This window comes from Trachypithecus francoisi, unplaced genomic scaffold (assembly GCF_009764315.1).
Source record: "Trachypithecus francoisi isolate TF-2019V2 unplaced genomic scaffold, Tfra_2.0 Lachesis_group17, whole genome shotgun sequence".
Lineage (NCBI taxonomy): Eukaryota > Metazoa > Chordata > Mammalia > Primates > Cercopithecidae > Trachypithecus > Trachypithecus francoisi.
The window spans coordinates 51,085,299-51,102,618 of record NW_022681462.1 but is presented as its reverse complement, the minus strand read 5'-3'; the positions used below and the strand labels follow the sequence as shown (position 1 = coordinate 51,102,618).

General features: G+C 45.4%; 1 protein-coding gene across 4 annotated transcripts in view; it reads left to right on the top strand.

Annotated features, from left to right (window-relative positions):
* Positions 1–17,076, top strand: part of IL1RL2 (interleukin 1 receptor like 2) — a 50,859-nt gene extending 33,783 nt beyond the window's left edge. For 3 of the 4 annotated variants that reach the window (XM_033175613.1, XM_033175615.1, XM_033175614.1), the window contains 3 exons: positions 4,462–4,605; positions 11,453–11,614; positions 13,417–17,076. In XM_033175613.1, coding sequence (XP_033031504.1) covers positions 4,462–4,605; positions 11,453–11,614; positions 13,417–13,907 — 797 coding nt within the window. In that variant the 3' untranslated portion in view covers positions 13,908–17,076. The remainder of the gene's footprint in view (positions 1–4,461; positions 4,606–11,452; positions 11,615–13,416) is intronic. The other variant, XM_033175616.1, reaches the window with a different exon arrangement.
* Positions 17,077–17,320: the final 244 nt, after the last annotated feature.

Here is a 17,320-nt window from a genome sequence, read left to right as displayed (position 1 = left end):
AGGAGGAGTGACTCTAAATGCTCAGAGTGAGGCATGAGGATGATATTAAAGGGACAAACTCAGTATGAAATCTAGAGAAAAGTTCATGCAACGGCTCATAATGTTGTTGGAGTGAGGCTGTGATTTTATTGCAGTATATTTTGAAAGTGCCATATTTTCAATACATCGAGATTTATACATCAAAACAGAAAGAAAACAAAAGCTTTTCTTTATTAAGTGTGATTGCCAAATGTTTATAATTTGATATAAAGCCAAAATGCCTATGTATATTTTTACTACGTCACTTTGTAAAATTATCTGTAGAGGCTGAATTCTGGTATTTAAGCAGGAGGGCTTCCAACTCAATGTATGTATACAAACTGCACTCTGAGCACCGTACAGAACTAATTGATTATCCACTGGAAGTTTTAAAGCCAGTGTACAGTTAGTGGAGGGTGAAGCCAGAATCTTGAGAACAACTTTAAATTCATAACATATCAGAAGTGTATGAAATACCTTGCAAAATTCTGTGTGGTTTACCAAGACAGTGGTTCTTCTTGATTCTGTTAATATCATTAGTGTATGTGTGTGTGTGTGTGTGTGTGTATGTGTGTGTGTGGCTAGCTACATGCAAGAGAGAGGACTTGAATTTGCTGCTGTCCTTCAATGATCAGTTAAACCTATGCTTGCACACATCACGCTGAAGCCCCACCTCACAGAAAACACCTAACAGAAAACACAGTGTTTGCTGTATGGAGTTAGCAATTATGCCTTTGCCCCTGCCAAGATCCTGGCCTCCTAAGTGCCCGTGACCTCTCTTAGAATTGTGACGAATAGAGATCTGTGCACAGCAGCAGCTCTGGGTGTGCACGTTCTCTGCCTCACTTCTGTGTCCTGAAGGCCAGTGTCGTTCTGGCCTCAGCTGCCTTAACTGAATGAACACAGCACCCTCTCCTCATCCTCATGGCATGGGGAATCCTTCTTGGGTTGCGTCATGTGGAAGGACCCTTGGGCTCATCTGTCACCACTGCCCATTTTTTCTCTTCTTACTGACTTCTCCTTGTCGTAAAGCATCCTTTTCCATCACTTTCCCCCAGTCAGTCTTACATTTGCCATCTCTCTCTCTCTGGTACCTCTATGAGGTTCATCATCTGTGCTGCTTTTCTTTCTGTGTCCTCGTCCCTGAAATCTTTTTCCCCTTTATGGCATCAACTGTCATTCTTGGGCAGGTGCAAATATGTTCCATATATCCAGCTGTATACTGTTTTCCCCTGTGACAGCTCTGCATTTCCAACTGCATAAGGGACTGCTGATGTCAGAAAGCATGTTTAAACTGGCTGATGTCAGAAAGCGTGTTTAAACTCTCCAACCTCCTGGTTCTGTTTTTCTTATGTTTGTGAATGGAACCCCTGTATCTTCCACATTGTTCAGGCTCAAAATCTGGGGTCATTTTGATGTTTTCCCTTACCCTCCCTCGTGCCAGCACCCAATGACTTGCCAAGTTCTGTGGGTTCTTACCCTCCTGCCCATTCCCACTAACAAGCTGGATGGTAGGTGACTCCTGCCCTAGACTTAAAGGTCAGGTTTTCAGGCTCAGATCCTATCTTGTTCACTTAGGAGCTCTGTGAGGACAGCTTTGTCACTCAACCTTTCTGTGCCCGTGTCTCCTCATCTGGGAAATGAGAATAGCGACTTCCTTCCACGGCTGTTGTAAGAATCAGCTGGGATTTTCTTTTATACTTTTTTATTGTGGAATATAACGTATTTATTATACATGCTCTAACACATGCACATATATGGTAAAGGAACACAGAATATCTGCATCACATAACAAGTCATTGTATAGCAAATACTCATGAAACTACCACCTGGATTGAGAAAAATGCATTGCCTGAAAAACCCCTGGATGTTCTTCTTGATCCTTCCCTCTTGACAATCATCCTCCCAACTTTTAGGAAAAGTCATTTCTTTGATTTTCTGTCTATGCTGGCAGTCCTAATAACACAATTTATTTTTGCCTATTTTTGAGTTTTATATTAAGAGAGTTATATAGTATGTTTTATTTTCTTCGGTGTGGGGGGCTAATCAGTGTATCACTGATATAGCGTTTCAAAGCCCTGAGTCCTTCTGAATGTATTCATTAATGACCTGTTTCCAATTTCATTCTCTTTTAGCTCGTTTATAGAGCAGAGGGCATCAACACTCCTGAAGGCAGTGAGTGAAAAGCCCGAGAATTTTAGAGCATCACTCCTGTCTATGTGCCAGAGGCTTTCTGAGCCTCATTAGTATAGTGGGTGTGGTCTTCTTATTAGGACGGTTAACAACACCAAGATCTCTGAAACAGACACTAAATATTCCCAGACACAAGTCATCCCAAAGAGAGAGGTGGCAATTGCCCCTAGAAGGAATTCTAATGAGAGCTGGGAAAGGGCAAAGAGGGGTAGAGGATGGGGAAGCAGGAAGGATCTGTCTCATGATTGAAGTGAGAGGTTCTCACAAGTGCCCAGGATTAGCTCAGGCACCGGTGTGTAGTGCCGTGCATCTATTCTGGCTGCACTGGGACTTACTCAATGAATTAACTTTTTTTTGGCACAAATTTGTTCCTAGTTATTGTGCCATGTATTTAAAGATGTGCAATAGTAAATGGGAAATCTTGGGCCTCAAGATGTTTACGACATGGTGTGGTCTAAGGCAGGTGACAATAAGCTCTTTAATGTTTATTTTATAGCCACTGTGGAAAACATAGTGGTTCCTCAAAAAACAAACAATACAACTACCATATGATCCAGCAATCCCACTGCTGGTTATATACCCCAAAGAAAGGACATTAGCATGTTAAAGAGATATGTGCACTCCCATGTTTATTGCAGCACTGTTTACAATAGCCAAGATGTAGAATCAGCCTAAGTGTCCATCAGTGGAGGAATGGATAAAGAAATTCTGTCACAGATGCACAATGGAATATTATTCAGCCATAAAAGAGAATGAAATTCTGTTATTTGCAGCAAAGCGGATGGAACTGGAGGCCATTATGTTAAGTGAAATAAACCAGGCACAGAAAGACACATATTGTATATTTTTACTCATATGTGAGATCTAAAAAAATTAATCTCGTGAAGGTAGAGAGAAGAATGGCGGTTACCAGAGGCTGGGAAGAGGAGTGGCGAAGGGGGATAAAGAGAGGTTGATTAATGGGTAAAAAAAATACATTTTGATAGTAGGAATGATATATAGTGTTTGGTAGCACAACAAAATGACTATAGATAACAATAATTTACTGTATAATTCAGTATAACTAGAGGAATGGATTTGGAATATTCCCAGCACAAAGAAAAGATGAATGTTTGAGGAGATGGTTATCCCACTTACCCTGATTTGGTCATTACACATTGTGTGCTTGTGTCAAAATATTACACATACCCTATAAATACGTGCAACTATTATGTACCTGTAAACTTTTTTAAAAACTAAAGTGCTCTAGGGGCTCAGAAAAAAAGAACCCCCCTCTTCCTCCTCTCCTCTGCCCACCCCACCATCCAGTGAGGACTGGAGGATGAGGAAGGGGCTGAAGAAGGAAGTGGTGTGTGAGGTGGGTTTTAAGAATGGGGAGGACTTTTCTTCCTGTCTCCCTCTTCCCCTTTTCTAGTTCTTTCCTTCCCAAAGGGTCTTCTTTGGTGGTATGGGTTTGGGCTGTGGTGAGACAGAAGTCATGCTGTTCCTTTTCTTGAATGTGTAGGAGCATGTTTTCAGGGACTTGAGGTTCCAGAGGAGCAGGTTCTGCTCCTTGGCCATCTCCTGCCCACCACTTAGGCTCATAATTGCTCTGCAGTGTACGCATGAAGCAGGGTAGGGTGTAAACATTCTTTCTGAGACTGTGTCTCTCGCACAGGCACCCAGTCTGGAAATCGATGGCACAGAGGGGATGAGGTAGAGGTTTGGCTCTTAGCCTGTCTTGTGGAGCCAGCCACGCTGGTTCCAGAGGGGACCACTGTTGGCTCTTTAAGGATGATGGATGTCCAGCTGTTCAACTTTGAATGGCTGGGAAAGCAGTTACAATAGGATTGTAATCAAGAACGGGCAGCAGAACCAGCTGGAGAAGGTACCCCATGAACATACTTAGGCGCCACCTCTGGACAGTCTTGTGTTGACTCAGCAGAACCTGGACATGGGTGTTTTGAAAGCAGTCTTCGTGCAGTTGGGTCCATCCTGCGTCTACCACCGGAAACTAGGGCTCTGCAGACTTTTACTCTCATAGGTTCCCAGGAGCTGAGTTGTTTCCTAATAATCGTGGTCCAGATCAGATTATTCTGCTCCCACACCACTCTTTTGACTTTAAAGAAATGTTTAAACAGTGCCCTCACTGACGTCCAAAACCTTTCCATTTGGCATTCATAGTGTGATCTGTATTAGTGAAGTGTATAATGGACTCTTTGTATCATTATTATAATTATAATTATTTTATTTTTTTGCTGTCATTTGTAGCACCAGATTTTCGAGCTTACTTGATAGGAGGGCTTATTGCCTTTTTGGCTGTGGCTGTGTCTGTTGTGTACATATACAACATTTTTAAGATCGACATTGTTCTTTGGTATCGAAGTGCCTTCCGTTCTACAGAGACCATAGAAGGTAAGTGTGTGTAATCACTGAAAAATGCCTCAAAATTGGCATCCTCTTATACGTATACAACGATTTCAAATATACTTTGTCATATTTTACTATGTTGCTGGCAAATTTCGGGAAAGGAATCTCCTTGGAACTGCCTGTGCTGTAGAGAAATGATTTGTCCCTAATCACCAGCATCATTTGGTCGGATAAGGTTTGCAGGCTCGTAGTGATTGAGGAAATATTCGCTAAGCTGCGGGAGGAGACCATCTTCTGAGTCCCGCTGCAACCATGCTACAAAGGTTTCCACGTCCATCCTCTGCCCGCTGCAGGAAAGTTTCTCCGAGTGCAAAGTGCTCTCAATCCATGATGTGTGCTCAGCACAGTGGGTGCTTTTGCAGAATATGTGTCACGGAGAGGGATGAGCTGCCTGCAGTTGGAGCTCTCTCTAGGCCCTGTACTTGGTGCCTGCAGGGATTTAAGTCTTCAACTCTCAGATATGGAGAGAGCGCGAACCAAGTTTGAATACAACTTCTCCACTTACTCCCTATGTAAACTTGGATTTTCAACTTTCTTCTATTTCTCAGCTATAGAAAGGAATAGAGGAAGGAAGGAAGGAGACAGGGAGGGAGGAAAGAAAGAGAGAGAAGGAGGAAGGAAAGGAAGGAGAGAGGGAGGGAGGGAAAACGGAAGGAAGAACGGAGGTTTGTAGAAAAGAAACGAAAGAAAGCAGGGGAGAGAGAGGGAGGAGAAGGGAGGAAGGGAAATAAGAAGGAGGAAGGAAAAAAGAAAGGGAAAGTGATGAAATCCTGCTTTTTGACAGTGGGGATAACTGAGCTGAAGCACACAGAAGCATTCAGCTGGGGCCTGGGGCACAGGGCGGCCTCTGTTGCCTGTCCGGAGGTCAAGACAAATCCCCAACACCACGGCTGTGGGTTTTGGTCTGTGGGCCTATGTCCTGCCAGCGCTGTTTGGCACAGAAATGCCTCAGTGTGATCCTCACTCTCTGAGAGCCTGGCATTCCCCACCATGGTGCTTGTGACTCTTTACGCTACTTTTTTTTTTTTGTTTTGTCTCAGAACAGATACAATCTATTAAGTCCTTGACAAAGTAATAAATCTGCTCTAGTGTCCCCTAATTAGATGAAAAAATTAATATAAGCCCAAAGAAGCCCAGTGCAGCTGACCTGTGTGGAGATGCACGAATTTATACCTTTGAAGTCCAGAGGCCTGAGTGACAGGAGCGGGAAAGGGAGGGAAACTGGGTGTCCGAGAATGTTGTATGGGCAGCTAAAACATAAAAGAGGTCACTACCATCAAGCACCTGCTTTGCACATAAAATACACAGCGCAGTTGTTGTCCACGTGTCTGATAAAACATAGATGTCCTAACTTGGATTTTTTCCAAATTAAATTTCAGCATTCAAAATTAGCAACCCCGAGCAATGGAGAAAGCAATAAACTCCTTTTAATGACAAAAGTCATCTGAACCTTAAGTGTCCAGTGCAACCTGAAGTACTCCTAGCACTGTGGATAGTCCGACTGGGCATGGTGGGGTTTGGCTCTGGCATCTGGTTTTGGCTCTGGCATCTGCAGAGGCTGCCCTGTCTAAGCACACCCATGACTGCTCTCCTGCTTGCATCTTTGAGAAGAAGACAGTTCAGTCCCCCACCACTTAATTGTTTTCTGACACAGGTGTGAGTGGTTCAGCCGCTTTCTACTTTTTGACTCACAGAAGCCTGCGTCACTTTACGTATTCTTCCTGGCAGCTCAGGCCCTGTGGCGTATCTCTCTCGCTGTCTCTCTCTCTCTCTCACTGACTCAGTGACTCTCTCACTGAGTCATTGCGACTCCCAGGAGCGTGATTACAGCTGTGACTTATGAGTGTTGTGCAGAGTGTGTGGGGAAGCTGCTAGTGAGGTCGAGTTTAGCAGGAAGAGAAAACAGGAATAGTGACTCACACCGAGTAGCGGGGGCTGGGCAGATGGCAGAGTTAGGCAGCCCTGCCCTCTGCCGAGACTGGGATGTAGTCCAGATTTTCCACCAGTGGGCAGAGGATTTGGCGATGGAGGCCCACAGGCAGCCAGGGGTCCTTTTTTTTCTTTATTTTTATTTTGCTTAATTCAGAAAACTATGTGTGCATTTTGTCATGAAATTCTCTACAGTTCCATCTACGAGAACTGCCCGTAGTATCTCTGTGTGTTGGCTTTAAGCTACTGATGAGATTCTGAGATGAGTCCCAGATCCTGTTTATGTCCTTGTTCCCCTTGAGGATATTTTCTGAGTTAAATCAGGAAGTGCCAATTAATGGATGAAAATGAGGAAGAGAGAAATAATGTCCTTCGTAGGATAAGTCATTTACCCTGACTGGGTTAGCTAAGCTGTATCACTCAATTAATAATTAGGTGTGCATGACTCACCGTTTTAGGAGAAGCCATTGACAGCCCTGGCTGAAGTCAGCAAGTTCTGTGTCTTCCCTAGCAAGCCACTGGAGCTTTAAAAATTCTCTTGGCAGGGGTACGTGTGTGTACAAGGACGGAAGGGTCTGTGCACAGATCTCTTAGAGAGATTTGAAAATGCCTCACCTTACTCCAGATAGGTCTTTGGAGAATGTGCATGTAGGATAGAGTGGTTAAAACGAAGACAAGACAAACAGTTGGAGTGATCAAAGGGAAACCAAGGAGACAAGGTAGAGTTAATAACACCTTTGACAATTATTAAAGGTGAATTTGCTTTTCAAGCTAAAGCAAAGGCAGCGACAAGATCCGTTGTGTGCTGTTCACAACAACCTTTCCAATTTTCATGAGAGAACATGGCTTTTTCTGAGACTAATTTCCAAAGGCAGATTTTTTTCTTTTCCGACAGGGAATCCTCATTTCAAAAGGGCGTGGTGTAGGGAAGCTTGACTGCAACAACTTTCCCATGTCATAGCATGTTTTGTGTGACTTTTCTTCTAGTGTTTTCTATGCGTATTGGGGCTACACCCACCAAACGTCCTGCAGTTCAGTAAAAGCATGTGCATGGAGGCCAGATTGAATCTGAGTTTTCCACTGTTCTGGTTTGAGCCGGCCTAAAATTTAGCAATATCATATTAAGAGAAAGTAGGGAATTGAATAATCTTTAGACAATATTTCATAAATAATAATTTATGTGAATGAGCTTTTATATATTTTTTTGCCAAGAGCCAAGAAGGACGTAACAATTTTAAGAAAGTAGAAAGAGACTCTGCGTCTTTGTGAAGGTGTGGCAAAGTTCTGGAAGAACACGTGGGACTGGAAATATTGCTGGGGCTACTTTTGGAAAATTCAGACTGACACAGTTGCACAGGACTAATCAGGGATAAGTTTTGTGAAATTTCCTGCTCCCGTTTCTCATTTTAGTCACAGCAAAAGGAATGGTGGACCTGGGTTTACATCAAGGCTATGCACTCACCAGCTGGGAGACTTTGGAGAGATCGCGCCGTCTTGCTGGTCTCAGCTTCCTTACACATAATTTGAGACAAGAACCATGTCCTACACAGTTGGTCATGAGAAGCGCAGCCAGGAAATGTTGAGGTGCTGTTGCCTGGCAAGGCTCTTCAAAACCAGTGGCCTGATGCAAAAAGCAAAAGACTACAACTTGATCTTTTGCTCTTAATATATTGGCCAGTAAATTATGAATTAGTCATTTGAAAGTGATGAAAACTCACTACATTTTGAGAACATCAGCAAGTTCTATTTCTACTCAAAAGCTTAGTCAGACAGAAAGAAAAATAAGATGACCAAAAAATTGGGCACGTTCGCACATTTTGAATTTTTAAAAGGTGTGAGACTTTCTTGCTACTCAGATGTCTTCTGATCCTGAAGTTGGAGAGCATCAAGTACCTATATCCTCAGACACCTCGTTTAGAAACAGGAAACATGGAACATTGGCAAAAGACAGAATACACTTAGCGCACATGGTTTTTTGTTTGTTTGTTTGTTTTTGTTTTTTAATCAGAAACAGTAGGAAGAAAAGAGAAACAGATTGAGAGAAGCGGGATACTAGTGGCAGGGTCTGGGACAAGTGGCAATAAGCCTGCATGTCTGCTGTAGTTTAGAACAGACCAGGAAATACTGTATTCTGTGGTGAACCGAGCATCAACTCAGCCAGGCTTCATCAGAAACCAAAGGATAAATATGATCACATTTTTAAATGGGAAAATTTAATTCCTTCTCCAGAAGTTCAGAAACATAAGAACCTTATGAAATGTTTCTTTTTCCATTTTCTATCTACAGAAAAAAAAAATCCTCTGGCTTTGGAAAGTCAAATGTGTGCTATGAAATTTTACACAGAAAAGTGTCCTCTTACTTGAGTGGTGGTCCCGATCAGCGACCTTCAAGATTCCATAAGGAGTTTCAGCTTTGTTGGGTTTTTGCCAATTCAAGACACAAATTAGTTATCCCTTTTGTACTTACCCTGTGATCCCACCTTAAAAAGCTAAATCTGACCTCAGCTTTGTCCCCAACATAGATATAAGCTCTTTGAAGCTCTGTAAAATCAAGCTTCATTCGGACATTCAGTGAGCACTGATGAAGGCCTCCTCTGCACCTGGTCCTGCTCCATGGGCTGAGGGTAGGGCAGGGAGCCAACAAAGTCTCCACTCTCACACAGCTTCCTTTCATGATGGGGTGGAAGGCAGAGAAGGAGTGTGTACGTGTGTGTGCATGCATGTGTGTGACTATATGTGCACACACGAGTGTGCATGCATGCATGTGTGTGTATTACCATTCTCCATAAGAGATGGTCAAGAATGGTGAGCAGGGACCCGAAGGTCAGCAGTGGTTGGTGTGAGAACTGATGGAATGAGAAATGGTGATATGTAAACTGTCAAGATCTGTGCACGTTTTCAAGGTTTTCCTTTCCCTTATTAATCTTAAAATCACCTGTTTCTGCAAGTCTACTCATCCAATAAACTCTCATGAAAAGGGAATAGAAAAGGACCCCACTCCTCTCTAGGTTGTCTGGGTTTCTAAACAGCCCAAAGCTCGAAATCACATTTTCCCATGAGATGCCCACCCTCACCTCTTCTTCCACTCAAGCCCTCTGGCCCTGCTGAAGCTCCTTATTGATTTACATGATTCCTGAGTAGGAAATTATTCCTCCTTCCATGCCCTTCTGAAGCTGCTCCCTTGCAAGCCTGTTTACCATCCACTCTTAGACCCTCACTTTTTTTCCTCTAAACTCTCCCACCCTTTAAAATCCAGGAGCTCCAGCCTGGCCAACATGGTGAAACCCCGTCTCTACTAAAAGTACAAAAATTAGCCGGGCGTGGTGGCGGGTGCCTATAATCCCAGCCACTCAGGAGGCTGAGGCAGGAGAATCGCTTGAACCTGGGAGGCGGAGGTTGCAGTGAGCTGAGATAGCGCCACTGCACTCCGGCCTGTAGATATGAGTGAGACTCCATCTAAAAATAATAATAATAAAAGAATTTTAAAATCCAGGAGCTGTCCCATGTTCATTGTGAATTTTTTTTTTTTCAAGGACTCAGACCATGGGGATTTTTGTTCCTCACTGTCTTTTCTGTTCATTTGGCTCTCGTCGCCGTGTTGTGTCATTTCTGTGCATGTGAATGGTCTGCCCAGTGAGGTCTGTGTCTTGCTCATCTCTGCACTGGCCAATGCAGAGGCTGCTTTTGAGGTCTCTCAATAAATACTGATGACGATGACATGCGCCATTGGGTTTGACTTCTCTCAGTGGCACTGCAGATTACTAGAGTCTGCTTAATTGCTTGTTCTCTTGTTTCACAGATGTGAGTCTGTGGGCTTGTAGTGATGGAATTCACTGGTGGGTCTGAATCAGGAGGGAGTCATCCAGTTTTGCCTGGTGCAGTTAGGACAGTGCTCCGTCACACGGAACACGCTGAGGGTAACATGGGTAAATGGGTAGTTTCCTGCTTCTTTGTTTGTTTATTTTAGAGATCCTTTTTTTGTTTGTTTTAGAGATATGGTCTTATTCTGTCCACCAGGCTGCAGTGCAGTGGCGTGATCATAGCTCATTGCATCCTTGAACTCCTTTTTTTTTTTTTTTGACACAGAGTTTTGCTCTTGTCCCCTAGGCTGGAGTGCAGTGGTGTGATCTCGGCTCACTGCAACCTCCGCCTCCCAGGTTCAAGCAATTCTCCTGCCTCAGACTCCTGAGTAGCTGGGATTACAGGTGTCCACCACCGTGTCTGGCTAACTTTTTGTATTTTTAGTAGAGACAGGGTTTCACCATATTGGCCAGGCCGGTCTTGAACTCCTGACCTCAGGTGATCCACCCGCTTTGGCCTCCCAAAGTGCTGGAATTACAGGCATGAGCCACCATGCCTGGCCACATCCTTGAACTCCTAAGCTCCCATTTCAGCGTCCTGAGTAGCTGGGATTTCAGGCATGAGCCGTCATGCCTGGCTAACTTTTTAAAAATTATTTTCTTTGGAGAGTCTTGTTATATTGCCGAGGGTAGTCTTGAATTCCTGGCCTCAAGCTGTCCTGCGTCAGCCCGTTTATTACAGCCATACGCTACTGCGCTGGACGAGTCTCCTGCCTTTAATTCTCATTTCTGGCCGCATCACAGGGAGTGGTGGACTTAGAATCGAAAGGCATGGGTTAGGGTTAGGGATTGCAGATGTGATGCAGCCTACCCAGTCTCAGCTTCACTCCTGTGCGTTGGGGATAAGACCACGTCCCCTCAGGGGTCCATTTGTGAGAGGAGATGATGTCGCTTGGCATCCCCTGGCACCGCCAGCCAGCTGGGCACTCGCAAGTCATGGAACCCAGGCCAAAGGACACCATGGTAGCCGCTCAGGCTTCCGGTTTGTTAACATGAGAGAATTCGGTAGCAACAATTCCACGAGCGTGTCCGTTTCCTTTTCAGACGGGAAGCTGTATGACGCCTACGTCTTATACCCCAAGCCCCACAGGGAAAGCCAGAGGCATGCCGTGGACGCCCTGGTGTTCAAGATCCTGCCCGAGGTGCTGGAGAGACAATGTGGATATAAGTTGTTTATATTCGGCAGAGATGAATTCCCTGGACAAGGTGTGTTTTAAGTGAGGTATAAAAATAACAAATAAAAGAAGGAAAGCGACCCTTCTGTTCCTCCACTTTGCTAATGGCGATGACTCTGCCTGCCTTCCCCATGGAACCACAGGAAGTCTATGACCAGCGCCCCCCGCCCGCCAGCCCCTAGTCCCCAGCCAAGGAGGTTAGGCGCAAGCTGGCTGCCTGCTCTAGGCTCCTCCCTGCCCTGCAGTGTCTGGGATTCCTGCTTGCAGCAGCGTGCATCTCACTTTGAGTGAGGATATGGTTAAGCCATTCACAGAAACAGGTGGCCAGTGATGTAACTACATTGTTACAACTACACAGCTACGTTGTGGCTAAAGGACTGAAAGGTGGCGAGTGGTCATTTGCCCTCATGTCCCTGAGACGAACTGCTGGGTATTTTCCATGGGTTTGAACAATGTAAATCAGGTCATGCTTAAAGCTGATTTTATACACCTCAACCCTACTTGCCTCTCCCTTCCCGAAATACAATGGAAGTTTTAGTGCACTTTTCCCATTTGATAGGAAGGTGGCTTTGGACAGTTCAGTTAACATCTCTGAACCTCAGTTGTCTCATCTGTAAAATGGGGATGGGGTGCTTCCCTGACTCAGATGAGAGAACTGAATGAGAAAACCTGAGAAGGGGCCCCCGGCATGGAGCTCAGCACACTTTAGACACTCACACAATGGTGCCTTCCTGTCCCTTTGTTCTCCTTCTTGGAAGGCTATACAGAAAAATGACTGAAATCTGGAATAAATGTTCTTTTCTAGTCACCAGTAAATGCCAATTCACTCACTTATTCAACAAATATTTACTGAAAACCCCTCTATGTGATGAACAGTATTCTAGGCACTAGAAATACGAAAATCAGCCAAGCAAAAAGGGCCTGTCCTCAGGGAGGTTCCAGTCTATTCTTATTTCCTATGAGAGGCAACTGTAGACTGAATAGCATCTGCAGAGCTGGGTATTTAAAGAGCCTAAGTATTTCCCAAGCAATCATCAGGGCATGTTATTTGGTTTCTAAATTAGTCACATAAATCCTGGTCCTTTAAATAACTATAATGACAGAAGGAAAACACAAATTCAAGATTAACGCAATATTTCAGCTAACTACATGTTTCCTATCCTTTTAAAATCTATTTTTAAAAATGTGTTCATCTGCTAATCTACACCAGACCTTCAGGTAGTCAGTCTGGGGATACAAAGTTAGGCACCATCAGATACTTGTTGGCCAGGGAAATTGACATACAAAGAAACCACATGTAAAACATGATTCATGACTGGCTTCAGGGAAAGCCACGGAGGCTTCACAAAAGAGGTGACAAATGTTAAAAAAAAGAAAAAACCCCAAAACTTGTATTAATCTATTCCTGACTAAGTCATGTTTATTTTGAAGTCCATTTTTGGCCAGGCACGGTGGCTCACACCTGTAACCCCAGCACCCCGCGAGGCCAAGGTGGGCAAGTCACTTGAGGTCAGGAGTTCGACACCAACTTGTGGCAAAACCCTGTTTCTACTAAAAATGCAAAAATCAGCTGGGCGTGGTGGTACGTGTCTATAATCCCAGCTACTCAGGAGGCTGAGGCAGGAGAATCGCTTGAACCTGGGAGGTGGAGGTTGCAGTGAGCTGAGATTGCATCCCTGCACTCCAACCTGGGCAACAGAGCGAGACTTCATTTAAAAAAATAAAAAAAGTCAGTTTTCTCCTCTCAGAGCCTGTTTCAAATATTCTCACTAGCATGAAGACCTGGGCTGTTTTAATTGTGAGCTCTTCTGAGCCTTCTTTCTTTATTTCCAGCTGTGGCCAATGTCATCGATGAAAATGTTAAGCTGTGCAGGAGACTGATTGTCATTGTGGTCCCTGAATCGCTGGGCTTTGGCCTGTTGAAGAACCTGTCAGAAGAACAAATCGCTGTCTACAATGCCCTCATCCAGGACGGGATGAAGGTTATTCTCATTGAGCTGGAGAACATTGAGGACTACACAGCCATGCCGGAGTCAATTCAGTACATCAAGCAGAAGCACGGGGTCATCCGGTGGCATGGGGACTTCACGGAGCAGTCACCGTGTGTGAAGACCAAGTTTTGGAAGACAGTGAGATATCACATGCCGCCCAGAAGGTGTCGGCCGTCTCCTCCGGTCCAGCTGCTGCAGCACACACCTTGCTACCGCACGACAGGTGAGCGGGTGGGAGGACACAAGGTTCATCACGCTCTGATGGAGGGTCTATCATTACGCGGTGACTCACAGCTGGAGGAGGACACATTTCATCCGGGCCGTCCGCTCTGAAGCTGGCAGTTGCGTACTAGTGAGAGGGTCTGTTGTACTTGTTGTCATTTGTTTGCTTCGATCAGAGCTGCTGCTTCAGGGAAAGACACGGCTTCTGCAGCAGGCTCTCTTTAGCCTATGGGCTTATTGACACACATGCACACTCACTGAGGCCTGGGTGGATACAGCACTAGGGCCCCCTGGGAACAGGACATGGAGGGTTTTAGAGATGGCAGTGGACACGCCCGGAAGTTTGCCCATGATGTGGCACCCACAGAGTCTGAGATGGGAGCCTGTGCTGTCGGGGGACGACAGGAGGGCAGTCTAGCACCAGGAGAGGGTTGGCAAGGATAGCAGTATTTGTCTACGTCTGTTCAGTGTCCGCAGGGCCCCGTGCTCAGGCGTCATTTGCTGTGTCCGCGTCTCTCTCACTCTGCCAGTGCAAAGAGCTGTGACCACAGCCTGAGCACTGTGCTTCCAGAAGCGAGTTAAAAGTCACCTAGACCAGTGGGGACCCACGGGTGTGGCCGTGACTGCCTCTTGGTCACCCTTCCATGCTTTGAGAGGCTTTATCTGTCAAACTAAAGCAAGCAAGAATTCCTTTCCTTTCCCTTTTGGACACGTCAACCAGAATTCTGAGCAGCCTGTGAGAGATGCAGTTAGCACACAGATGATACAATTCTAGTCCAGGCAAGACAGTCAGTTTCCAATGAGCCAATGTGCCCTTGTCACAGGCCAATTTGTAATTTAATGATTCACAAAGTTTTTTAATATAAAAAATTAGCTGTCAACCCTCATCGCTTTTTTCCAAGACCCTGGCCTGAGGGAATTAGACATAGCTCAACCCTCTGAAGCTGAGGTTGTTGACATTGAGACTTAGTAAGCAGGCAGTGGGGGCCGGAGGGGAATCAGCCTTCAGAACCAGCTGGTGGGGTCGGGGGCGGGAGCGGGAGCCAGATGGAGTGGAGAGCGGGGTGGGTTGGGAGGCGCTGTGCCTTCATTCACAGGCGGTGGGTTGTGCCTAATGTGCGATGGACTTTCAGGTGCTAAGGAGCCCACTCCTGTCTTTGAAGAATTTTGTTCCAAGGTGACCTCACATTACACATTTGTTTAGCATCCTACGGAGGCCTCGACTTGACATTGGTCCACTTTTTGTTTAACGTTTGCTTTTTAAATTTTTTATTTCGGTAAACGATATGAACATAAAATTTACCATTTTAACAATTTTTAAGTGTATAGTTCTGTGGCATTAAGTACATTCGCACTGTTGTTTGGCCATCGCCACCATCCATTCCAGAATTGTTTCATCCTCTCAAGCTGAAATTCTATACCATTAAGCTGTGCCTCCCCATTGCCTTCCCATTGCCTCCCCACTGCTCTGAGGTAGGACATAAAATACATTTTAAGAATAACAGCATTTAAAAATGGCTCCTATCATTCATTACTACTATTACATTTTTGATACTTTTCAATAAAAAGAAAGTAGAGACACATATTGGAAAGAGGGAAGCTTTTTCACTTATACAACTCCAGTTAAAGAATTCACCAACAGTGCTGGTCTCCTGTAAGTCAGAGGTTTCCAGAAAATACCTTGCCTTCCGACGGGTCGGCTTTCTATTTTGCTGACAGCCTCGACTGATGTCCTGTGAGTATGATCAGTCACTTATAAATAATTAATTGCTAGAGAATCCGTGTTCTAAAATTCACAGGCACACCCTTCAGAGAGGACACATCTCAGCATCTCTCCCGTCTCCCCGCACTGTGGCTGCCTCTGGCTCCCTCCATCCTGCGGAGGGAAGTGGCTGGGAAGGGAGGAGGAAGGGTGCTGAGATGCCCTCAAATCGGAATGGGGTGGGGGTATTCCCCAAATCCTCACCAAACCACAAGCCAGTGACCACTCACCCATTGCGGTCCAGATCTTACTGCACCAGGGCTAGTCAAGCGGCCAGAGGTGGTGCCCACTACCCTCAGGGGGTTTCCTGGCCTGGTCTCCTACGCACTCCACAGAAGGAAGGGCGAAGCGTCCTCAGCCAGCCCGCAGCCACCCTGCCCGCTCCAGCACTGCAGGCAGCCTCCAGAGACCAGCCCAGAGAAGAGAACAGCAGCGAGTGAGAGGACAGAGCGCGAAACAGATCAGCAATGCCCGTTTTCCTCTTGAATGCAACAGGAGAAAGAGCCTGTTTTAATTAAACTAGCAAATCCTCCAGGAGGAATGACGACTCCCATGTTGGAGAGAGAAATCGAGATGCAAAGAAACTTTTTAAAGTTCTACTAATTCCTAATGAAAGAATAGGGATGCAATGCAGCAAGAATACGAATAATTAAAGCAGCCTGGCATCACCGCTGACAAGTAAGCAGGTTGGCAGGTAACAGCTCTGCTGATGGTCTCAAGTCCAAATTTGCATAATAAAGGAGGTTTAAGAGTTCAATGGCTAAGGGACAAAAAGGCAGTTTATAGGAAAGCTGAAGGCCACCCTCAATTCTCTCCCGTTTCTCCAACTGGGCTTGGAGCAAATTGAGGTCAATGGGGTCCTATCCCTAGTCCTTGGGGGTGGGCTCCAGAATTCTAGTCCAAGCAAAGCAAAGTCCGTTTCCAATGAGCCCGTGTGTCCTCATCACAGGCCAATTTATAATTTAATGATTCACAAAGTGTTTTAATAGTATAACTTAGCTGTAAACCCTCATCACTCCTTTCCAAGATCCTGGCTTGAGGGAATTAGAGGCTCCCCTGGGAATCCCCAGGGACTGACCTGGAGGTAGGGCTGAGAGAGGAGATTGGACCTGAGAGGTGAAATGTAGGTGTTGAATTGCTGGGTTACCTTTACATTCACCTTCCTATAATGACTGAGTCAGCCGCAAAACCCACTTCCTTTGGTATCTCCCCTCAAATACCCTGAGTCGGCTCGTGAGAAAGGCCCTGGGAGAGACCCAGTCACATGAAATAAAGGGCCCGGGAAGGTGCGGTCTTTCCCTGGAGGACCAAGCGAGATAAAATGCTTGGCAAACCATGGGATGCCGTGAGGGGCTGGCCTGCCAAAATATGGAATGTGCTCAGGGAGCCTCAGCCCCCAGAGCCCCCCACACCCATCAGCACCCCATAGTGACGCAGACCACTTCCTGCCACGTCACAGTTGGTTGACCTTTCCTTGGCACTTGGTCCTGTTTTTTATTTATAAACTTCTCTCCAACACGTGCTTGTTTGGTTATTGATCTGGGGCTGTGTAAAGTGGAAAATTCCTTCCTAGTTTCCTTGAAGAACAAGAGGCTGTTCCAGATGAGGTCTGGAGTGAGCTACAGAGGGTGACGCTGGCTCTAGGAGCAGTGGCTGCTGAGTCTGAATGTTAGAGGCCACACATCTCCAGTAATATTATTCTGGGAGATGGGAACTCTGTGTGTGGATGTCCCCTCCCATACACCCAGGGACTTCTGAGAAA